Source organism: Moschus berezovskii, chromosome 11 (genome assembly GCF_049115385.1).
Source record: "Moschus berezovskii isolate FMDL1 chromosome 11, NW_MosBer_1.0, whole genome shotgun sequence".
Lineage (NCBI taxonomy): Eukaryota > Metazoa > Chordata > Mammalia > Artiodactyla > Moschidae > Moschus > Moschus berezovskii.
Window position 1 is genome coordinate 33,048,807 of NC_142470.1, and position 25,409 is coordinate 33,074,215.

General features: G+C 41.5%; 1 protein-coding gene across 1 annotated transcript in view; it reads right to left on the reverse strand.

Moving 5' to 3' along the window:
• The window catches only part of DTNB (dystrobrevin beta), a 256,908-nt gene that overhangs the window by 25,478 nt on the left and 206,021 nt on the right, over positions 1-25,409 (reverse strand). Inside the window, 3 exon segments of the mRNA XM_088841232.1 lie at positions 16,147-16,243; positions 21,352-21,465; positions 22,333-22,418. Of these exon segments, the coding sequence (XP_088697358.1) occupies positions 16,147-16,243; positions 21,352-21,465; positions 22,333-22,418 (297 nt within the window).

The window sequence follows — 25,409 nt, forward strand, 5'->3', positions numbered from 1 at the left end:
AAGTGAAGGTCGGATGGAGAAGCAGCAGACAAGGAGATCAGGTGACAGATGATGGAGGCTGGAATGAAGAATGGTGACAGGAACTGGGAGGAGAGGGACATAAGCAAGCTTTTGGAGAAAAACTTGACTAGGCTTTGGCAACAGAGTGGGGAGAGCAGGCGACTGGCAGAGAGCATGCATGTGGGGATCGCTGGCAATGACAGTAACAGAAGCAGGGCATGTGGACAAAGGGGTGACCTGTAGGGAAAGGAGGCTAGAAACCTTTCACCATCCATCCCGTATCGAAGCCTCAGAATAAGGCGTGCTGAGAATGCGGCAAAGGCTCAGACTGTTATCAGAGATAAAGGTTCTTAGATCCTAGTTCACCTACCAGGGAGGAAATCTGGGCCCCTTGCAGTGGAAGCTCAGAAGCCTAACCACTGGACAGCCAGGGTGGTCCCAGTTCAGTTCAGTTCAGTTCAGTCGCTCAGTCGTGTCCGACTCTCCGCGACCAAGCAGTGCTTTTTCACTGGGGATAACTGTACCTGATAGGAACCTGGTGAGGGTGGGGGTGGGGGCACATCACTCGGATTTAGTAGGTGGAGATCAAGGATGCTATTAGACATTCTATAATATACCGAACACTCCTCATCCCCCCCACTACATACACACACACACACACACAAAAGTAATCTGGCCCCAAATGCCCATAGTGCTGAGGATGAAAATGTGGTTGAGGGTGATAGCATTATGAGGTCCTAAAGAGAGTAGCCTGTCCAGGATCTCTCTTCCCAAACACACACACACACACACACACACACACACACACACAAGTAATCTGGCCCCAAATGCCCATAGTGCTGAGGATGAAAATGTGGTTGAGGGTGATAGCATTATGAGGTCCTAAAGAGAGTAGCCTGTCCAGGATCTCTCTTCCCAAATGGTGAGCTGCTATGGAAGGAAGGGGGGCCACCACTAGCTTCCGATCAGGTTAGAAACTTCAAGGAGCCAAGAATAAACTCAGACTCTTCTGCACGTTTGGGAGCTGTCTGGGGGTAGCTATGGGCCTAAGAGTCTCCTAGATTCTTGCTTGGTTTCCTAAGATCTGAGCTGGTTAAATATAGGAGCTGAAATCTGTAATACGAAAGCAGTGGATAAACATTGAATATTATATATAAGTTAATATGAATATATAGTAATAAAAGCATGGAAGGATTTATGGTTAGTCAGCTTTGTAGAGCAATAATGAGTTGGCATGGGTTCTTATTAAAGGTACCACTTCAATGGCTGAGTAATATTCCATTGTATACATATACCACATCTTCTTTACCCATTCCTCTGTCAATGGACATTTAGTTTGCTTCCATGTCTTGACTATTGTAAACAGTGCTGCAGTGAACACTGGGGTGCATTTATCCTTTTGGATCATGTTTTTCTCTGGATATATGCCCAGGAGTGGGACTGCAGGGTCATACAGTAGTTCTATTTTTAGCTTTTTAAGGAACCTCCATACTGTTCTCCATAGTGACTAAATTAAAGGTACCACTTTAGCTGCAGGTAACTGTCTTTCTGCATTGTCTCTAATTTTATAAAGAATGTTTCTATATTTCTTTCTTCTCCTTTTTTTTCTTTTAAGCATTGGGCAATCTACACTGCAGCGCCAAATGGGAGTAATTCTACTTGCCAAATTATGATTAGCAACAAATGGAGAAGAGTGCAAAGGAGTCTCCCATACTCTTTATAATCTGATTCTTTGGCTGAAATTAAGCAGATGTTCATTTCAGTTAAGGACGCTAAGCCAGGAAGCTCCCTACCTTGGCACTGCTATTAATTTGGAACATCAGAACCAGCCCGAGGTCAGCTATAAAACCCTAGAGATTGGTATGGCATCAGGATGCACAGAAATGCTGACAGATGCTCTCCAAGTGGAGGGTCATGGATCCAATCTCATGCCAAGTGAGGATTCCGAGTGAGGTCTCACAGAAATAGAGTGTAGGGAACCCTTTCTTCTGCGGGAGGCATCCCAGAATCCCAGAGCTAAGCCAAAAGAGAGGGATCGTGGAGGAAGCTGATGCTGTTTTCTTAGGATGCTTTCTTTTGTCTAGAGAAGTGGAAGGGAGAAGGTTGGCATGATAAACCCTGGGGAAGGAGTTGGTTAGAGGGCCCAGGAAATGAATTGAAGGTCAGAGGGTTTCAAAGTCACAAAAGGACACATCAGTCAAATGAACCCAAGAGGATTTCTGCTGACCCTTCTTGGTTCATAGCCTTTCCCCAAATACACCAATTGGTATCAGTGATGAAAGGATCAAAGAATTGTGGACTGGAAATCTATAAATGAGAAAACTGAGGTTTGTAAAGGTTATATACATGGTGAGATAGAAAAGACATGAAGTTTTGTAACAATCTATTCACATGCAACTCTGTAAGGTAAACTCCTTATTTAACTCCTTTCTTTGTTGAGGTGACACCAGTGGGGGTAGGGTCGAGCAGGTTGGACAAGAAGACAAAAGTCCATCTTTCAGAGCTGTCTACACTCTGCCGTACTGAAATTTTCCTTTATAAGGTTGCTACCTTATTGTCAAATCCTTGGCTTAATTGCCTTATTAACTTTCTCCTTAAAAATTTCTGGTTTTTCATGAGAACCCACAATCTGCCTCCTCTTTATTCTTTCTGTCTACAATGGGTTTTGCCGTGTTTATATGTTAAACTCTAATTTTATGTTGCTAGCCCTGTTTCTCCACTAAATTTCCAGCAGCCGAACCCCAAATATCTAATAGACCAAATGAAAAGCTTGACTGCCTATGTTTTGTAGCTCGGTAAGTTCACCATCAGATCCAAGTCCCTTTCCTGTATCCCACATCATCTTCCCGGTTCCATTTTTTCTAAGTCAATTTCCCAGGCTCCTGGGCTCAAAACCTAGAAGTTACCTTCTTTTCTGTTGATGAGACCCAGACTGTAGTATTCTGGGGGGAGATATTATGTCCCAGGCTACTGGAGGGTGAACTTCTTCAGCTTGGTGTGTAGAAACCTTTTCCAGAGGCCCTGGTGTATATTTTTCATATATTGTATGCATTCTGATCACAAGAACCAAAGATATAAATATAGTATAGGAGGAAAATAAACCAAGTAGGTAAGGCAACTTTTCAGCTTGTGATTGATGCCAGTGATGAAAAATACTGGGGGTGATGCAAAGAGCCAAAGCTAATTCCCTTATATTTTCAGGCTATAAGCTCTCCCTGTTTAACGAGTTTTGGGGGAAATGAAATATAAGTACCTATTTTTCAATATTGCTATGATATTTTCTTTTGGAGAAAACAAACAAAAAACCCCCAACAAGCTACCAGGTGCCTATAGTAAGTACAGGAGCCAAGACTGGCAAATGTGACCATGTTTGAAGATTTTCATGAGGCCATCAACGGGCAGATGTACAAAGAGTGGGACTGGGATCCAGGCTAAAGGTTTGGGGAATAGTCACAGAGCACAGCACACTGGTCTTTGTTTACCAAAATCCATTAGTGCAGCTGGCCAACTTGGAAGGGAGGGCAGCAGTGGTGCCTAAGGCTCTGGTTATCACTGACCTGGCTTGTGTTTCTGAATATAGGGCATCATGCCAACCATGAAATAATGTTCATACTATTTGAGGGTGGTATTTGCGTAGGATTTCTCTTTTGATCCTCCAAAAGGCCAAGCTCACCCACTGCTCAATGAACATATGTAATAAGACATTGCTTGAAGATTAAATAAATAAATGGCAATCCTTTGCCTGTCAGGAAGCAGAATGTGGTAGGGCCAAGGAGTTCCAGAAAATTGATAAGAGGCATGTGAATCCCTTCCCAGTGAAACTGCATTCAAAGATGAAGTGAACTAAGAGGGAAACCGACCCATGAACACATCAAGGGGTTCACCAGTAATCTCTTTAATGGACAATGAGGAGGGTTTTATTTGTTGTTGTTTAACCTTTTTTTGGTAAGTACTTTCTCTTAAACTTACAAAGTTAACATTCATGAGGTTTGTCCTGGCAGAATCACAGGTCAACCATGGCTGTATTTGGTGAAGCCATGGTCAGAAAAGGGGGCTTCTGAGAGCTAGCCCACACCATGCTTTCTCTGGTTTAGTCATGTGTGGTGTTTGTCTGGTTCCGAAAATTAGAAAGGGCCTGGGGCAAGATCCACTTGATATCCCAACTGGCTGAGGTAGAGAGATGCCAAGTGTGGGCACGTTCTCTTAGGATCCCAAAGATCCTCTGATTAGGTAATTTTCAGAGTACCACCTATGTAAGTCTCTGGATCACTACTCTATGAATTGGGATCAAGGTCACCCCCGTCCCCTATCCTTATGCATACTGTCTACAATCTTTAACTCTGATGCTGATCTGTATATAAAAAGTAATGATCTTCTAATAGAAGGAACTGGAGAAATGTTTAAAGGAATACACGCTTCATGAGTAAAGTGAACCCTTGCCTTGGATAGCTCATTTTATTTGGCATTAGCAATGCAGCAGTGAAATTTTATGGAACACTGAGTCTCTGAGAAAAATGGACCCTTAAGGTGTCTCCAAGCCAGGCTTCAGCAATACGTGAACCATGAACTTCCAGATGTTCAAGCTGGATTTAGAAAAGGCAGAGGAACCAGAGATCAAATTGCCAACATCCAATGGATCATGGAAAAAGCAAGAGAGTTCCAGAAAAACATCTATTTCTGCTTCATTGACTATGCCAAAGCCTTTGACTGTGTGGATCACAGTAAACTGTGCAAATTCTGAAAGAGATGGGAATACCAGACCACCTGACCTGCCTCTTGAGAAACCTATATGCAGGTCAGGAAGCAACAGTTAGAACTGGGTATTGAACAACAGACTGGTTCCGAATAGGAAAAGGAGTACGTCAAGGCTGCATATTGTCACCCTGCTTATTTAACTTATATGCAGAGTACATCATGAGGAACGCTGGGCTGGAAGAAGCACAAGCTGGAATCAAGATTGCCAGGAGAAATATCAATAACCTCAGATATGCAGATGACACCACCCTTATGGCAGAAAGTGAAGAAGAACTAAAGAGTCTCTTGATGAAAGTGAAAGAGGAGAGTGACAAAGTTGGCTTAAAGCTCAACATTCAGAAAGCTAAGATCATGGCATCTTGTCCCATCATTTCATGGCAAGTAGATGGGGAAACAGTGGAAACAGTGTCAGACTTTGTTTTTTTGGGCTCCAAAATCACTGCGGATGCTGATTTGGAAGGAAATCCTTGGAAGGAAAGTTATAACCAACCTAGATAGCATATTAAACAGCAGAGACATTACTTTGCCAACAAAGGTCCACCTAGTCAAGGCTATGGTTTTTCCAGTGGTCATGTATGGATGTAAGAGTTGGACTGTGAAGAAAGCTGATTGCCGAAGAATTGATGCTTTTGAACTGTGGTGCTGGAGAAGACTCTTGAGAGTCCCTTGGACTGCAAGGAGATCCAACAGGTCCATTCTAAAGGAGATCAGTTCTGGGTGTTCATTGGAGGGACTGATGCTAAAGCTGAAACTCCAATACTTTGGCCACCTCATGAGAAGAGTTGACTCACTGGAAAAGACTCTGATGCTGGGAGGGAATGGGGGCGGGAGGAGAAGGGGACGACAGAGAATGAGATGGCTGGATGGCATCACCGACTTGATGGACATGAGTTTGAGTGAACTCTGAGACTTGGTGATGGACAGGGAGGCCTGGCGTGCTGTGATTCATGGGGTCGCAGAGTCGGTCACAACTGAGGGACTGAACTGAACTGAAGGTGTCCCTAGAATAAATCTGTACACTAAAATCCCTCCAGAGTAGGACTGGGAGACTATCTGACCTTGGGGGAGTAGTCCACAGTTCAGGGCCACCATCAAAGCAAGGTTTTCACCAATCTGCTGTTACTTTAGTGTACCTCTCTGTACCACACTTCAATGCTCAAAGTATTTTCAATGGATACAAACAACTACAAGTATCCTACATTTTATAGATTATTTGTGCTTAAAAAAGACAGGATGCTCTTACTCCACATAATCTATCTGTTCTTTAGAAAGAAATAGTAAGAGAGTTAATAAAAATACTACTATATTGGCTTGTTCTTCCTATCTTTTGGTAATGCTGAAAATTGTTTTTCTGATTCTTTTTATAAAGGACATTTCTGAACCATAATTTAGTCTCTTGGATAGATCTACCTATTATATGGAAGTACCTTGAGCAAAATTACTGCTTAGGTTCTTGAACCAGTTATGTCCCTTACAAAAACCTATAAATTTGCACAATTCTTAAGTCAATATCTTATACATTTGGTTAATACAAGCTTTCATTCAGCAACTGTTTATTGAGTATCTGCCATGTGGCAGGCACTGGGCTAGTGGCTAGGGGATGCAGTAGTGAAAAAGGCAGACAAGGTCCTTTAATTACGGTCTGATAATTATCATGGGCCTGATTAACCCTGACTCAACCGATATAATCTAATTCCTGGGTCTGTTAAACTGTAGGGTATATCATGGGTCGAACAGTCACTCAATGAAGTCTTATCTGAAACAGCCAGGCAGGTCTACCCTTAATTACAAACCCAGGATCTGAGAAAAAAGGAAGGGGGAGGAGGAAGGAAGGGGGAGAGGAAAGACAGAAGAATTATCAGCTGAGGTACTAATGTCACAAAAGTACTGGAAAAGTGGCGGAGGCTGAAGGAAGAACCACAGCCCCAGCATCACAGTTAAGGTCAGATGTCATCCATTTCCCTCAAATTCCTCCAAAGCCAAAATAATCCCTGAAAGGAAAGAAGACAAATAGTATAAAAAGTTCTCTATGATGGATTTACAGAGCCAGTGTGGGGAAGGATGTCTAGTAAATTCTTCATTTAAAAAGTCTTATAATTATTTTACAACCCATACAGGGTAATGCATTTTGATAGAGAAGAAATTAAACTCTACCAGTCTGAACCCGGGAGGAAGAAAGGGTGACAACTTAGTTCTGTGGTAAATACCTTTTGGTGCTTCGATCAATAATGATATAGATTAAAGCAGATGCTTGAGTTCTAAAGCTGTATGGTCTTCCCAGCTGTACATGTTACAAATAATGGCGAACTAGGCAAAGCCAGTCCATTCAAATTTGCACCTCACTGAGAAGGCAATGGCAACCAACTCCAGTACTCTTGCCTGTAAAATCCCATGGATGGAGAAACCTGGCAGGCTGCACAGAGTTGGACATGACTGAAACAACTTAGCAGCAGCAGTAGCTAAGTCTTAGGTGGGTCCAGTTTAAACCTGAGATGCAGAAAGAGGAAATTTCTACCTGTATCCACAGAGCAGGATGTCTTACCTCACATCACAGTGGGGAAGAATGAGGGAAAAACAATTTGTACCAATTCATGCTATGGACAGTCCCCTGGGACAGTGAGGACTACAATGTGAGCTCAGGACCTCAGCGACTGAGAACTCCCAACACACGTACACAAGTGGCTTGTTCATGGCAGGCTCCAGAGATCTGGGTCTAGCTTCTCATTTTGCCAACCTCAAGGAGGGTATGATCTCGCACACAATCAAAGGTCACTGGAATGAACATGTTGCTATTTAACCCCCTGTCTGCTCAAGGTCAGCTTTAAATTGACCTGAGAAGTAATATGCCAGAAGTGATCATTTCTGATTCTTGGACTACACAGTAATCCATAAAATTTTTAAAAAATGAAGTGTCTCTTGGAAGCCATTATGGCTGCTATTAAAATAAATATCCACAATGTTTGTCCTCCTCTGAAAAGTGTTCTCAGTAAGGTATGCAGTGTTCTTGACCACATACTTTAATGGCACATTCAGAGTGGGCTCAGGAGATGCTAGTCTGGGTGGACAGTTGGAGGAAGTTCCCAGCAAATGGTTTCAGCTGTAAAGCATATCTCTGGGGTATTACAGCACCTCCTTTTCCAATTCTTCTAAACAAACTGGAGGATCATCAGTTCAGTTCAATTCAGTCGCTCAGTTGTGTCTGACTCTTTGAGACCCCATGGACTGCAGTATGCCAGGCCTCCCTGTTCATCACCAACTCCCGGAGTTTACTCAAACTCATGTCCATTGAGTTGGTGATACTAACCAAACATCTCATCCTCTGTCCTCCCCTTCTCCTCCAGCCTTAGTCTTTTCCAGCATCAGCATCTTTTTCAATGAGTCAGTTCTTCCTATCAGGTGGCCAAAATATTGGAGTTTCAGCTTCAGCATCAGTCCTTTCAATGAATATTCAGGACTGATTTCCTTTAGGATGGACTGGTTGGATCTCCTTGCTGTCCAAAGGGCTCTCAAGAGTCTTCTCCAATGCCACAGTTCAAAAGCATCAATTCTTTGGCACTCAGCTTTCTTTATAGTCCAACTCTCACATCCATACATGACTACTGGGAAAACCATAGCTTTGACTAGATGGACCTTTGTTGGCAATGTAATGTCTCCGCTTTTTAATATGCTGTCTAGGTTGGTCATAACTTTCCTTCCAAGGAGCAAGCGTCTTTAAATTTCATGGCTGCAATCACCATCTGCAGTGATTTTAGAGACCAAGAAAAAAAACGTCTCTCACTGTTTCCATTGTTTCCCCATTTGCATGAAGTGATGGGACCAGATGCCATGATCTTAGTTTTCTGAATGTTGAGCTTTAAGCCAACTTTTTCACTCTCTTCTTTCACTTTCATCAAGAGGCTCTTTAGTTCTTTGTTTTTCTGCCATAAGGGTGGTATCATCTGCATATCTGAGGTTACTGATATTTCTCCCAGCAATCTTGATTCCCGTTTGTGCTTCTTCCAGCCCAGCGTTTCTCATGATGTACTCTTGCATATAAGTTAAATAAGCAGGGTAACAATATACAGCCTTGACGTACTCCTTTCCTGATATAGAACCAGTCTGTTGTTCCATGTCCAGTTCTAACTGTTGCTTCTTTACCTGAATACAGATTTCTCAGAAGGCAGGTCAGGTGGTCTAGTATTCCCAACTCTTTAAGGATTTTCCATTTTGTTGTGATCCACACAGTCAAAGGCTTTGGCATAGTCAATGAAGCAGATGTTTCCCTGGAACTCTCTTGCTTTTTTGATGATCCAATGGATGTTGGCAATTTGATCTCTGGTTCCTCTGCCTTTCCTAAATCCAGCTTGAACATCTGGAAGTTCATGGTTCACGTACTGTTGAAGCCTGGCTTGGAGAATTTTGAGCATTACTTTGCTAGTGTGTGAGATGAGTGCAATTGTGCAGTAGTTTGCGCATTCTTTGGCATCACCTTTCTTAGGGATTGGAATGAAAACTGATCTTTTCCAGTTCTGTGTCCACTGTTGAGTTTTCCAAATTTGCTGGCATACTGAGTACAGCACTTACACAGCATCATCTTTTAGGATTTGAAATAACTCAACTGGAATTCCATCACCTCCACTAGCTTTGTTCCTGGATTCTTCCTAAGGCCCACTTGACTTCGCATTCCAGGATGTCTGGCTCTAGGTGAGTGTGAGTGATCACACCATCGTGATTATCTGGGTCATGAAGATCTTTTTTGTGTAGTTCTTCCGTGTATTCTTGCCACTTCTTCTTAATATCTTCAGTTTCTGTTCGGTCCGTATCATTTCTGTCCTTTATTGTGCCCATCTTTGCATGAAATGTTCCCTTGGTATCTCTAATTTTCTTGAAGAGATCTCTAATCTTTCCCATTCTATTGTTTGTTATTGCAGGATCATACTTCCCTGAAATTAAGTGTGGTCATATGTCTTGCTTTGACCAATGGAACAGAGTGGAAGTGATATGTGTCACTTCTTGGGAAAAGCATTTAAGGGCTGGGCTTGACCCTCCAACCTGATCATTTCCTGCTTTGTCCATGTGAATGTTCGGAGTGATACAAAGGTGCCATAAGATGAAAGTAATACATGATGTGTGAGTGAGGAAAACACAAAACCAAATAAAGCAAAGACAAAAACAAGATTTTGTTACATTAAAGCTATTGAGATGTATGGACTTGTTGCCTACTCTGACTTCATCTTTGTCTTCTTTCCCTCTTTTTGACAGTCTCCTTTTCTCTTTTCTTGCCTCCTCCCCTCATTACCCACCTCTTTCATCCTTTCCCTATGATTCCATTGCTCTCTTAACTGAAATAATAGAAATATAATGCTTTATACTCCTATTCTTAATTTAAAACATGGACAAATCTGCTTTTTGAATAAGAAATGAGAACATTTGAATAAGAAATGAGTACACTGAATGACATATCTCACTTAAAAAAAAAAAGCCTTGAGGTTAAATTAAAAATCAGCTTTAGCTTGTATAAAAAAATGTATGCTTTGAAAACCTTACTATATTATATAAACATATGGTGTTACCATTGTTGATAAACCCTCAGTTGATTCCAGTGTGGGTGAGTGGCTATCAGGAAAAATAAAAACAAACATAAACCTTCCCTAAACACCAAGCAGGTCAGAAAAACCAGAGATCCTGTTGGAGTAGTTCTGAACAGGAAATAACTTACAGCATGATCAACCACTTAGCTTTCATTGGGAACTTTGTTAAGAAGGCTGCTGGAGCTGGAACACTGAGAAGACTATTTAAGACTAAAGAACATCTAAAGTTATCAAAGGAACTCTGATGCACATCTTCATGCACAGTCATTCACAATATAGTATTTAGCCCCGAGGTCACCCCCACCATCCTGAAAGTTTTTTCAAGCAATTAAAGTCACCCTAATCATGAAGCGGCAGAGAACATAAGTACAGGAGATGCAATTATAGCCTGGCTAATCATGCATATTTAAATAAACACAATAGATGTGTACTCTGAAGACAAATTCAACAAGCTCTGGTTTCAAATAAGAACATGCTCTATTAGGTAAACATGATGAGGGCTTTTAGGCCATTTTACAGCAACAGGGAGAGAACTGATGAGGGTTTTACATAAGACCAACTCTGCAGAAATGATCTGGATGCAGGGAGGAGAGGAGATAGTATGCCACAGTTATATGAGGAAAAGAAGAACATGCAAAGGAAGCAAGAGGTGGAGAATTCTGAAGTTCACTTACTGCCTGTTTTTGCTCTTCCTCCTAGAGGTGGTGAAGATCAAAAAAACAGTAGAGGGAAAAAAGGAGAGAAATTAATGCCCATCACCACAAACATCTGGAAAAAAGTGACAGAACAGGGCAAACCAGACGGGTTCAGAGACCCAAGAGCCTGACCACCATCAGAGCATCATCAGGTGGACAGTGCAAATGGCAAGTTTTTGCCACATCCAGTTCTTTAAATGCTAACTTCTAGAGTTAGAAGGAAAGAAGCCTCTAGTCCAACTTCCCCTTTTATACATAAAAAAGACCTGACTTGCCCAAGGTTACATCACTATTTGAGGTAAACTGAAAGAAGCAGCTCAACCATGACGCAAAAGCTCAATGATCATTCTGTTTGACCATTCACAATATTCACATGTGTTCAGGTGCACTTCTCTATGCCAGTGGCTCTCAAAGTGCAGAGCAGAGACCAAGCAGCAGCAGTATCACCTGGAAACTTGTCGGAGAGGCATGCTTTGCCCCATATCCCCCTAGACCAATAGAATCAAAATCCTTGGGGGGTGAGGGCAGCACTGTTTCACGAGCCTTTCAGTGGGTTCTGAATCCGGCTAGTTTGAGAACTAGTGCTCTTAAGAACTTCCTAGACACGAGAGATTCCATCTGACCACAGACTCTTTTCTTTAGTCTCCTCTCTTCCACATGTGGAGCTTTTGGTCACTGTGTGATCCTTCTCAAGGATGCACATGCATCCCCGTCCCTTCCCCCTCTAAACTGGAAACTGCTTCGAGGTCCTAAGAGGCTTTTCAAAGAGAGTTCTTGATCTGGCCGTCTCCTTACTCCCACACGGGTTCGTTTACTCCTCCCTATGCATGAAGCACTAGAAACACGAAGGTAAGGTATGGTATCTGTCTCTCAGAGCCTTACAGTGATGGTACTCAGAGAAGGCCTTTCCTAACCCTTAGCTCTCAGAAGGCAGCTGTATACACTGAAGAACGAAGCATAGCAGGGAGGAGATAAACACTTCCGAGTTCCTCTCTCTTCAGTCTTGTGCTTCTAAGTTACTCTGTCTTTTAATGGGTCTCTTCGCTTCCTTTTTCTGTGCCTCATCATGGGTAACTGTGGTCATGACACCTCTGCTCTTTGCCCAAATACACAAATCTAAAAGCCGTTGCAATGGTTCCATTTAAACTGGATCCACCCATGCAGACTGTCTTTGATTTCAGTAAAGACAAGGAATTATAAAAGGGAGAGGAATAGTAAGAATCTGGAGAGGGTCATTTTATTCCTGCAAGGGAGAGACATGCACTGGAAATTAAATGGGCACCAAAAATCTCTTGAGGAAACTCCAGTTCAGCACCAGAAGATATCCTTCATTATCAAAGCCCCAGCTGCTAGATGCCTGGCCAAACCTAGAACCACAAGCACCTAGGCAAAGAGGGGCCTGAGTGTTAGCTGAGTTCGCCTGAAGAAGTTAGCATCTTCCAGCTTTTGCATCTGGTATGCATGGCTCCAGTTAGAAGGGGTTAGAGTTCTACAGTTGGGGAACGACCTTCCTGCCTAGTCAGGCTTCCCTGTGAAGCAGCACACTTTTCTCCCATTCATCTGGCAAGGCAAACAGCCACAGAAGAGTTATTAAACAATTCAAAATGTGTTTTTACTGCTGGCATTAAATGTTGAAATGGAAATTGGCAGGGGAGGGACAGGGCAATCCTGACAAGTTGGAATTGCATCTGAGATCAAAAGACCAGTATATAATGTCTTAGAACTGTTTCTAAGTCACCTTATTCTCACTGCTTTCTCCAGGTTGGGTATTGAAGACAACATCACCTTGGCTCAATAGAATAGGGAAGTTCAGAAAGCAAGGTTTCACGCTTGCACATTTGTGACTCTGCTCTATAGAATTTATCCAACGACATAAAATCATGATAATTTGCAGTAGATGTATGTCAGGTTAGGATGGGGTGAGTGGACAGGGCAGTGTTTCTAGGACTCAGAGAGCCTCCATGTGCATTGGGATTGGCAGAGACTTTGGTGAAGTGTTACTTAGGATGCTGTTTAAGCCAAATTCACCAAAGTTAATCAGATAAAGGCTCTGTCGACATAATAAACAAGTCAGATAAAAGTCTTAGAACCTTTTTGTTGTCAATTAGTTGGGGTCAGTAAAGATTGACTGATGACAGGCATAGGAACCAAGTTGATTTAAAGGGGAGTAATAATGCCCTAATTATAAAGTACAAAGCTAGGATTGTTCAAGTTTCCTGAAAATGTGGGAGACCCATCCACATGGGGGATATCTGGCTCAGTGGCCAGAGTAACGCCACAGTCATTGTAGTCACTGTCATCTATATTTTAAAAATTCATATTCCAAATCTCATTCGCAAATGAGGTTAAAATTTAAAACTACAGAATTCATTTGGTAAATGTATTTCAAAAGCAATATTGGAAAAATGGAAAAAGAGGCAGAAAATTATTGGGAACACGATTTAGAAACAAACACCAACATACAACTATTTCTGGATCAAATAGGAAGTTTGAGGTAGAGGTTATCAATATATACTCATTCATCAGGGGGAAAAATGCAAAGAAAAGATACATTCTGAAACATGGGTACTTGAGTGTCAGTCTGTATTATGTCATTTGGAAAAAAACAATAATAAGGAGGTGCCTGATACTCCCTGGCGACAGGGACTGAGTCTTAGTCACCATTATATACCACAGAGCTAAACAGGACTCTTAGGAACTCAATACATTTCTGCTAAATAAATGAGTTTTACCCTGCCTTATCCCCCCTCCCCCAAATTTATGATTTTTGCTGAATGAATTAATAAACAATGGTGACATTTCACATGTACGCTTCTCCAAATCATCAATTTTCAGATAAATAGACACAGTATATAGTATTTCCCTGGAGCCCAGTAAAATGAAAGAAATAGAATTAGAAATAGAAACTTACTGTGTGGTATATTTTAATTCATGAGTATCCCAGATCATGTGGCTCAATTGTCCATTTGACTAACTACTTACAGCTGTTTTATGAGGGCACTAAATGCTAGCTGACTGAACATCAATGAAAGCAAGACAGTCCTTTGAAATTAAAATTAGAATTCTGAAGGGTACTTTTACTATTTGTTGGTAAATGTAGTTTTCATAGTAGGAAAACATCTTTGAGATTTTAATAGAAGTCAATGACTCCTATGTATAACCTTTTAGGAGTACATATAATACACAAATTAAGATTATGCTGTAACCCTTTTAGGAAGCCGGACACAAGGACTGAGATTTTCAACTGTGAATTTTAATCAACGGATTAAAAAAGTTGACATTCCTGGTTTGTGTTTTCAAATCCTTTCTCCCTTTTTGAATGACCACAGCCTGTCAGGTGGATAATGATAAGGCATTTAAGAACTTGGGAGGGGATCCTACAAAACAGAGCAGTGAGGTCCTGCTTATTTTACTGAAATTGTAATTAAAAGACAACAGCTGGAAATACAAAGAAACGGAGGGTTTGGGAACAGAGTTGCAGGTATCAGCTCCCTCTGTTTATGCCTTGAATACAAGTATCAGGGGTACACAGCAAGGGCAGGGTAATGCACACGGGACCAGGGCCAGGAACTCTGAGGAACACAGAGGCCCGTCAGCTGACGAGGCCCACCAGCTGACGGGAAAGCTTACTGTGATACTTAGGGGAAAAGCATTCTGACTTCCCTTCAGTTTGCATAAACATTTTTGCCTTTTACAAAAATCACCCTGGGGTACCTTCCCATTTATGTTCTGGGTAATATCTGAGAACATTTTTCTGAAAGGGAGGTAAATCCCCTATAACCTTCTGTCCTTTGGGTGGACGAACCCCACAATGGTAGAGTTTTCACAGCCCTGTGTAGCTCCAGATGTTGCACTGGCCCAATGTGTTTAAGTTCATCCCTGCTCTCTTGAGTGGGTGACTGGGTTGCTTAGCTGGGTACTTGACAGCTATCTGAGGGATCTGGGCCAGGTTTTAGGCATAAGGTTTTCTTTAAACAAGACCCATTTAGACAAACTATTTCTCAGGAGAAAACCTGCTAACAGGGTTAATGTAGAAACATGTCTCCAAATACCGTAACACCCAGAACCAAAGCTAAAAAAAACTCAGCTCAAGACTAAAAGAAATGATTGTCTCAAGCAAGCCAAAAGTCAGTTCAAAACACAAAAACTCCATTTACCCAAGCTGCTAATACCAAGAGCTTTATTATTAAAGGACGGGCTGATGATGAAGTTGAAGACAAGTCTTCCAGCTGATCTGTTCCTGGATTTCCCCTCCAAGTCCAGACCCTTGTCACTCCAGGCCAGAATGATTTCACAAGCCTCCTATTATCCTTTAGTTTCTCCCCTTCCTGACCTGTTGGGTACATTTTCCTGAACTACTGTTTTCAAAACCTTTAATGACTTCACCTTATCACAGGATTAAATCCACCCCCTTAGCCTGGCTTCTGAGATACTCCACACTGGGCTTTCCATTCTGGCTTCTAACTCTGTGACATACCATGAAATACAATAGTTTCAGAGTATAGACAGAAAGACAGTAGGAGTTTACAGCATAAACAAATGTACCCTCGTATTGCTGCTACAGGACTGGTAAATATTTCCGCTCAGTGCCAGGCAAGCTGTCCAGGTAAGGACATTTAAATGCCGAGCATGCCTTTGCTCTAGGGCATGGGGGCTGTAATATATTTTTCAATAAAAACTAGTGAGGACTGAAATTATTCTACATTTTTTCAAGCCCCAATATACCAAACCTAGAGATATCTGCTATTTTATTGCTCCTAATAGAGCAAAATTATCGATTCGAGTTGGTTTGATTAGGTTGGCTTGCCTCTATAATACTTATTAAAATAGCACACAATATTTGGTAAGTATTCAAGTATACTATTGAAGCTTTGTCTTAAAAGAAACTTTATATAATTGAGAAATATTCATTTATATATACTAATATCCTATTTATAAACGTTCTTATTTATTCATAAAAGCACATTGCTCTGGTTCTGGTTACTAATTTTTTGTAATTGGGCTTTAAATAGCTAGCCCTTTAGCCTCATCCTGTTCTGACATCACAGGGAAGGCGGAAGCTGGGCCGGGGGTAAAGACGGACAAGAAGCGCTGAGTGGGAGGAGGAGCCTGGCCAGTGCTCTTACCTTCAGTAGCTTCATCAGCCCTTCCAGCTGGACCATCAGCTCCCGCCTGCTCTCCTGCAATGCTGACATCCTCTGCTCCAGTTCATCTTTCCTCTGCCTGTCAGAAAGGAAAAGCTCATGAGAAACGAAGAGATGAAGTTCTGATGCTGGACATAAAAAATGGTGACAGTATCTGTTTTGCCCACTTTACTGCTATGAGAACAGCATGTAAAGAAAGTATACGTTGCTGTAGAGCAAAAAAGTATTGTTAATACTATTAAAGTCATTTTTCTAATTCTTCAGGAAGTCAAATACCTCATTTACACAAATTAGTTCAAATTTAAATTAACAGTGGTGAAAAATGTGTGAAAACTGCTCAGATAAGACGGGATTCAGTCGTCGGTGCTCCCAGAACCACCCATCAGGCTCAGAAAGTGTGACAGAGTCGAGGATGACTCTGTCTCAGAGAACCTGGTTTCCCTGAGGACAGATTTCATGCCATCAAGTCTAGGTCAATCTGTTCAAACCCAAACTTAAGATTTTGCTTCCGGTTCTCTTTCTCAATTTCCCCATCTCTCCTACTTTTTCTTCTAAGCTTTTATGGCTGAAAAACTCGATCCCCTCTAATACTTTCCTATTTATTTCCTAGATTCCATCAGTCACCCAGTTCAGATGATTCCTGAATATCACGTGTCTATCTTTCTATTCCTGCTTCTCTCACTTTATCCAAGTATGCTTCACCTCACACATGCAATGGTCTCCTAGCTTGACTAATCCTGACTTCATGTGCTGGGAAAAAGCACTGGAATATAAATCAAGAGATTGAGGCCCACCATTTTACTCACTATGCAACCTTGGACAAGTCACTTAACCTGTCTGAGTCTCAATTTTCTCTTCTCTAAAATGGAACTAATAATAAATTACTAACAGTAATATTTTAAAAAGCTTTTTTGATGTGGATCACTTTTAAAGTTTTTACTGAATTTGTAATATCGCTTCTGTTTTAAGTTTTGATTTTTGGGTGGCTAGGCATGAGGGATCTTATCTCTCCAACCAGGGACTGCACCCACACTCTCTGCATTAGAAGGTGAAGCCTTAATCGCTGGACCACCAGGGACGTCCCAACAACAGCGCTATCTTAAAGATCAAGTAAGATGATGGACATGAAAGCATTCTGTGGCCTTTACAATGCTACTCAAAGGAAAGCTGTGCTCCTTTCATCATCCCATGTAATAATCGAAACAGTAGAATTTCTAGCATCACTGACTCTGCCCTGCATATTCTAGAACCCTGCTGTCCAATGTGGTAGCCATTGGACACACGTGACTACTCAGCAATAGTCTGAATTGAGATGCACTGTAAGTGTGACTTACACATTGGATTTAAAAATTTAGTGTGAATGAAAGTAAAATATCACAATAATTTTTAATGTTGATTAAATACTGAAAAGATTAAAATATTTTAGATTAGGCAGGTTAAATAAAAGAAGTTTTAATGACACCTATTTCCTTTTAGTTTTTCAACATGGTTGTTAGAAAAATTTTAGTACATAGATGGCTCACATTATATTTGTATCAGAGAGAATGCTGCTACAAACTCTACCGACATTCAATCCTCAGTTCCTTACTTCCCTTTCTCTTTTGTGTCTGGATCTCCAGCCATGGTTCACTATTTCCTAAGCAGATGGCATCACTTTACGACTCAGTATTCCCCTGCTCTCTTCCAAATACTATTTACTCCTTCGTGTCTATCCTAAACGTCACTCTTTTCAGGAAGCTAGTCCTGATTACTTCAGTGGGTATCAGATCCTGCTTATTTAATCACTATAGCAACCGGTGCTTCTCTGGGGCACTTAATTTATTTTACCTTGTACTGCTGTCATTCATACCATGACGCAAAATCTTTGAGGTCAGGGGATGAGCCTTACTCATCTTTGCATATACTGAATGATTAAGAGAATATCACGCATCCAGTGCGGACTCAATTAACATTGTGAACTTAATGAAATCATTATTTGAAGCTCTCGAAGGATTTCCAATGACCTGTCACTTAAGGCTCTCAGAATCTGGTCTCAATTATCCAACTAATTTTATCTCCCATCACTGGCACTCTAAAGATTAATTCACTGGATGGCTGAAAACAAATTCTTAGCTTCAAGATTCTTTCCTCTCTCTGCAATGTGTTATATTTATTGGGGAATCTTGCTGAATCCCAACTCTGTATCTAATCTTAAATGTTTTGTCCCACACTCCATTCAAACCATACCTACCTTTCATGGTTCAACCCAAATTCCACCACCTTTGGGGGACAAATTGCTTCTAAGTTTCTTCTAATACCCACACTATTTATTATTAACATTGTATAGTATTACTTAGTTGATTAGAAAATTATTTTATGTTTTGTTTCCAAAACAAGATTATAAATTTTTAACATAGAATCATTGTCTTCTTGTCTTCATACTCCCTAAATTTCCAGTGCAGGTATAAACTCAATAAGGAGTTGACTCATTCAGATTTCTAGAATGTCTTTCTTCCCTGAACCCCAAGACTGGATGCAGTATTCTTTCTCTGTGCTATGCAGGATCAAATAATTACAATACAAAATGGCAAAAATGAATGAACTACAGCTGTTAATTCTTGCAACTACATAGAAGGATCCTAAAGAACAATATTAAGTGGGAAAAATGTCCCAGAAGACTATATATAATTTCATTTCAATAAAGCTCAAAAAACAAAAAGCAAAACTAGACACTCTATTGTGTGAATATACACACATATCTGAAAATACTGTTTAAAAAGCAAGGGAATGATAAAGCAAATTCTGGATAGAGGTCAGCTCTGGGGGAAGGCAGAAGGAAGTGAGACAAGGTGGGGGCACTTACACAGATGACATGGCTTTAGCAATACGTGAATTCTCAAGCAGGGTGTGGGTTTCTGGGTATTATTTTAGCATTATGTTTCGTATCTTACTCATTTGTCTCATATATTATTATAATAACAAATATACCATTAAAAATAATAAAGGGGGAAAAGACAATTTTGGCAGTCAGGATTCATAACCATAACCCTAAGGATAAAACTCTCTATCTTATTTTATTATACTAGCTGGGTATTGGCAGTTCCTGTATTTATATACATAGATCAAAACCAGAAGGATGTCAAAACCTGCAAATGAATCTTGCCCTTTATGTGTCTTGTGATAAACAAAAGTTCGTAATATTAATCTAGATGAATTTACCAACTTCTTTCATGGCTAGTAATTCTGAGAAATTAGTTTCTATTCCAAAATTCTAAAGAAATTCTGCGTTTTCTTCTAGAAGTTTTAACATTTTTGTCTCCATGTTTCATCCATCTGCTGGTGTATTTTGTATATAAGTGTGAGAAAGAAAGCCAATATGTGTGTCCTTATGCATGAACAATTGCTCTAGCACACTTTATTAAACCATCCCACTTTTTCAGTGATGGAGAAGTTGCTTTTGAGATTAAATACTTTCTGATTTCTCAGAATTTAGACCTTCCTTGGACTTAGATTAAATTCCTGCTTCTTACTGACTGATGTCACATCGCTGGATTCTGCCCTATGTCTATTCTACTAGGTCTACGATTTTTTCAGATCTCTTAGTATAAAGAAGCCCTTTCAGCAATCCCAGCAACAGTGAAACTAAAGTATGACAGTTTTTTGCTTTTCTAGATACAAGATAGTCACCTGTGCCTGAGCTGAGGTAGAGAAAGAAAGCAGCTAGCTGTATCTTATCGGAGCTGTGCTCCGAGTCAGCAGCTTCTGCTTTCCCGTTCTTCCTGATATGACACCAACTGTGTTGATTTCCCAAATGTACAACAGTGGACCCAGAGCCACCAAGATCTCAGCCTGACTAAATTCAGAAACTCAACTGAATTTCTTTTTTGGAGAATGGGAATCTCTGTATCTCTAAATATTTTCTTCTGAACAGCTTAAATTCTTGATGATTTATCTATTAATGACGTAAATCTAAACAGAAAGATAGAAAAAAAAATCATCTCCATTCTCTAAGAGAAGAAATCATGGCTGGGAAGCTAAATGATCTAAATCAAAGGAAGAACTAAGGAAGGACTTTCAACTCTGTAGAAATCCAGGTGATGGCACATTAGAAATAGACTGTGGGATGCCAAAGGTTACAACCTATACAGAAAGAATCCACTGTTTGGGAATCCACAGGTCTGGTGAGAATCAAGTCACTCATTTAGTTTCCATAGTGGCTTCACTTATGGAAGAAGGTGCACACATCTTTCTAAGACTGATAGGAAATAAGACCCTACAAATGTTGATCCCTAGGAGAAGGGCAACCCACTCCAGTATTCTTGCCTAGAGAATTCCATGGACAGACCATGGGGTCGCAAACAGTCAGACACGATGGAGCGACTAAAACACACACACAACGTTGCTTGGATGCCTTCATTCCCCTGAAAACAGCACCAAGTGGGAGCTGAAGCTGCTCTCTACTCCCATCCTGATCCCACATCCTTGGTCTCTTGCTCCTTGAAAGAGTTTATGTTAAAGTGGAAGGTACCCTTTTCCCTGTTGCTGGGAAAGATTGAAGGCAGGAGAAGAAGGGGATGACAGAGGATGAGATGGTTGGATGGCATCACCGACTTGACGGACATGAATTTGAGAAAGCTCCGGGAGTTGGTGATGGACAGGGAAGCCTGGCGTGCTGCAGTCCATGGGGTCTCAAAGAGTTGGACATAACTGAGCGACTGAACTGAACTGAACTGGAAGGTACCACAGCCACAGTGTAAGGGATTCTCACTTGGTTTCACATCTCAGGGGATTTCCCGCCACGGACTCCTGATCTATGAAGTGCTAGAGAACATACTTGAAGGACAGGGAGAGCATTATTCCTTGCCAAGAGTCTCTAAAGTCAGACTAATTTCAAGATAAGAAGATGGAGTGCAGCACACTGGGCTTCTCAAAGCGATCACAGAAGTATAAACACTGCTCTGCTTGCGGTGGAGCTGGAGGCTGGTGTTTACCCAGTTCTGGAATGAAGGCAGGAGATCGCAGAATGATTAATAAAGGAACTCAAACATCTGAAGCAGTAACAGAATCAGTGGAATGCTTCAGCTATTTGTTTTAACATGACTAGATGTACGGATGAACGGATCCTATCCCACTAGTTTGGTTTCCTGAGATATGAACTCCTATCAGAGCAGGTTATAACGTGGGGATGGCGGTGCAGGACTCACTTACCTCAGGAGCCGCAGCTCGGCCAGCAGCGTGGGGTTCTGCTGGGCCTTCTCCGGGGTGGGCTGGGACGCCTGCTCGTGCTCCAGACGGAGACGCTGAATCTCCTGCAGGATCTCTCTAGACAGGGTGGATGAGAGAGATGGCTACGTGATGCTTCACAGCGGTCTCTTTCTCTCTCTTTCTTGTTAGAAGTTTTTATTCCACTATCGCTGCCTCTATCTATCTTGTTCTGAGTGCTTCTGAACAACCAAGACGTGAAATGGACGTCATCTTAAAATACCCACACTTCAGATTTCCTCAATGAAACAACCCTTTGTGGTAGAAAAAGTCATATAAATCTTCTTCTCAAGAACTCGAAAAATCTCCACAGAAGAAAAATGACAACCAGAATACTCAGTTCCTCTCTGGGGGAAACTTGTAGCCTCCTAATGCAGGTCTAGTGCACATTTCCCTCAAGTCTTCCTCCGTCTCGTTTCCTCTCCTGATCCCCAACCCTGACCCTGAGAGCTGATGGTGGCCCCTTCCTCCACAATGCCTGTTATCTTCTGTCCAACCTCCTCATCCTGATTCCTGCCTTTTCAGTGCGTGATGTTGTGTTGTTTGGGCCCCAAGCCTGTGAACAGCTTTTCTGTGAGAGACCAAACAGTCGCATGCAGCATCGTGGGCCAGGACGAAATGGCGAGACAGAGCAAAGGCTCCTGGAGTACAGTGGAGAAGGGAAGGGTGAGAGGGGAACACACTGGTGGGTGGGGAAAAGAATTTCCCTGAGGGCATGTGAGCAGGGTTGCGGACTGCCAGAATGAACTGCATGCAGAGTTCATGCACAAATTAGTGTCCATGGCAAGACTTGGGCTGGCCTATCTTAACCGAGGTGGAATCTTCCTTTGTGGTCAGAATCCATCTAGACTGCAAGGAACGAGAATCAGATACTCACATGATAATCTTGGGCTTATAAACTGGCTTGACCTCTCTCTGCATTCTTACCTGTTTTTATTTTCCAGTTCTGCAATAAGCTGTCTCTGTTGTTTGTTGGCATCAAAGTTAAAGCTCAAGTCAGTGGGAGGACGGGTCTAGAGTGAGGAAGAAAGGTTTTTGGTTTTTGATTCAAATATATCCAGAGCCCCAGATGGGCTGATTTTTTTTTTTTTAAACAGATTTTTGAGGTATAATCTACATACCATAAAATCCACCCATTTTAAGTGTACAATTCAATGAGTCTTAGTATATTTAAAGTTATGCAAACCAAGCACCACAGTCCAATTTTAGAACATTTTTCATCACCACGGAAAGTTCCCTCATGTCAGTTTGTAAAAAACTACCACTCCCACTCCCAACCGCAGACAAACACTGATCTGCTCTCTGTCTACAGTTTTGCCTTTTCTATATACATATACATGGAATGATACAACATGGACTCTCTGGCTTCTGGCTTCCACTTAATACGTTCCTGAGGTTCATCCACGTTGCTCCATGAATCAGGGCTCCTTCCTTTTTACTGCTGAATAGTATTCCACCATTTTCAGCTTTTGGTGATTACAAATGAAGCTGCTCTGAACTCTCATTTACAGATCTTTGTGTTGATATGTGTTTTCATCTCTTTTGATTAAATACCTAAGAGTGGAACTCCTAAGTTACATGGTAACTCTGTATTTAACATATTGAGAAAGTGTCAGACTGTTTCCCAAAGTGGCTGAACCATTTTACAATCCCAGCAACAGTGAAGGAGGGTTCCAACTTTGTCATATCCTTGCCAATACCTGTCATTGTCTTTTTGATTTAAACCATCCGAGTGAATGTGAAGTATCAAAAAAATGAGATATAATTTACATGCTTTAAAACCTATCCTTTTAAAGTATACATTTCAGTGGTTTGAAACGATAAGACTGTGAGCCCATCACCAGCATCTACTTTCAGGACATTTTTACCACCCCCAAAAGAAACCCACAGTCACTCCCCACATCCCTCTCCACTATCTCGTGACAACTGCTCATCTACTTTCTGTATCTATGGGTTTGCCTATTCTAGGCAGTTCATACAAATGGAATCATGCAACATGTGATCTTTTAAGTACAGCTTCTTTCACTTAGCAAATGATTTCAGGGTTCATCCATGTTGTATCAGTATATCATCGCTTTTTATGGCTAAATAATATTCCACCATATGGATAGATAGTATTTTGTCCATCCATTCAACAACTGATGGGCATTTGGGTTGTTTCCATTTTGGTGGGCTATTTTGAATAATACTGTTATGAGCATTTGTGGACAAGTTTCTGTATAGAGACATGCTTTCATTTTGGGGTTTATATAAGAGTGAAACTGCAGGGTTATATAGTAACTGTCTTTTGAGGACCTGCCAAGGCTGTTTCCTACATGGCTGCACTTTGAATGATATACAAATAATTTACATTCTCACTAACAATATACGAGAGGTCCATTTTTCTACTTTCTTGCCAACAGTTGTTATTGTCCATTTTTTTGACCACAGTCATCCTGCTGCTGCTGCTGCTAGGTCACTTCAGTCGTGTCCGACTCTGTATGACCCCATAGACGGCAGCCCGCCAGGCTCCCCCGTCCCTGGAATTTTCCAGAGTATAAAATGTATCTCACTGTGAATTCAGGCTTTCTAGGTGGTTCAGTGGTAAAGAATCCACCTGCCAATGCAAGAGACACAGGTTTGATCCCTGGGTTGGAATATCCCCTGGAGAAGGAAATGTCAACCCACTCCAATATTCTTGCCTGGAAAATTCCACGGACAGAGGAGCCTGGTGGGCTGTAGTCCATAGGGTCACAAAGAGTTGGATACAACTTAGCTACTGAGCACACAATATGTGAACCGTGAACTTCCAGATGTTCAAGCAGGTTTTAGAAAAGGCAGAGGAACCAGAGATCAAACTGCCAACATACGTTGGATCACGGAGAAAGCAAGAGAGTTCCAGAAAAACATCTATTTCTGCTTCATTGACTATGCCAAAGCCTTTGACTGTGTGGATCACAATAATCTGTGGAACATTCTGAAAGAGATGGGAATCCCAGACCATCTGACCTGCCTCTTGAGAAACCTGTAGGCAGGTCAGGAAGCAACAGTTAGAACTGGACATGGAACAACAGACTGGTTCCAAATAGGAAAAGGAGTACGTCAGGGTTGTATATTGTCACCCTGCTTATTTAACTTCTATGCAGAGTACATCATGAGGAACGCTGGGCTGGAAGAAGCACAACCTGGCATCAAGATTGCCGGGAGAAATATCAATAACCTCAGATATGCAGATGACACCACCCTTATGGCAGAAAGTGAAGAGGAACTCAAAAGCCTCTTGATGAAAGTGAAAGAGGAGAGTGAAAAGGTTGGCTTGAAGCTCAACATTCAGAAAACAAAGATCATGGCATCTGGTCCCATCACTTCATGGCAAATAGATGGGGAAACAGTGGAAACAGTGTCAGACTTTATTTTTTTGGACTCCAAAATCACTGCAGATGCTGACTGCAGCCATGAAATTAAAAGACGCTTACTCCTTGGAAGGAAAGTTATGACCAAACTAGATAGCATATTAAAAAGCAGAGACCTTACTTTGCCAACAAAGGTCCATCTAGTCAAGGCTGTGGTTTTTCCTGTGGTCATGTATGGATGTGAGAGTTGGACTGTGAAGAAAGCTGATCACCGAAAAATTGATGCTTCTGAGCTGTGGTGCTGGAGAAAACTCTTGAGAGTCCCTTGGACTGCAAGGAGATCCAACCAGTCCATTCTAAAGGAGATCAATCCTGGGTGTTCATTGGAAGGACTGATGCTGAAACTCCAATACTTTGGCCACCTTATGCAACAAGTTGACTCACTGGAAAAAAATCTGATGCTAGGAGGGATTGGGGATGGGAGGAGACGGGGACGACAGAGAATGAGATGGCTGGATGGCATCACCGACTCAATGGACATGAGTTTGAGTGAACTCCGGGAGTTGGTGATGGACAGGGAGGCCTGGCGTGCTGTGATTCATGGGGTCGCAAAAGAGTTGGACATGACTGAGTGACTGAACTGAACTGAACTAAGCACGCATACATATTGTG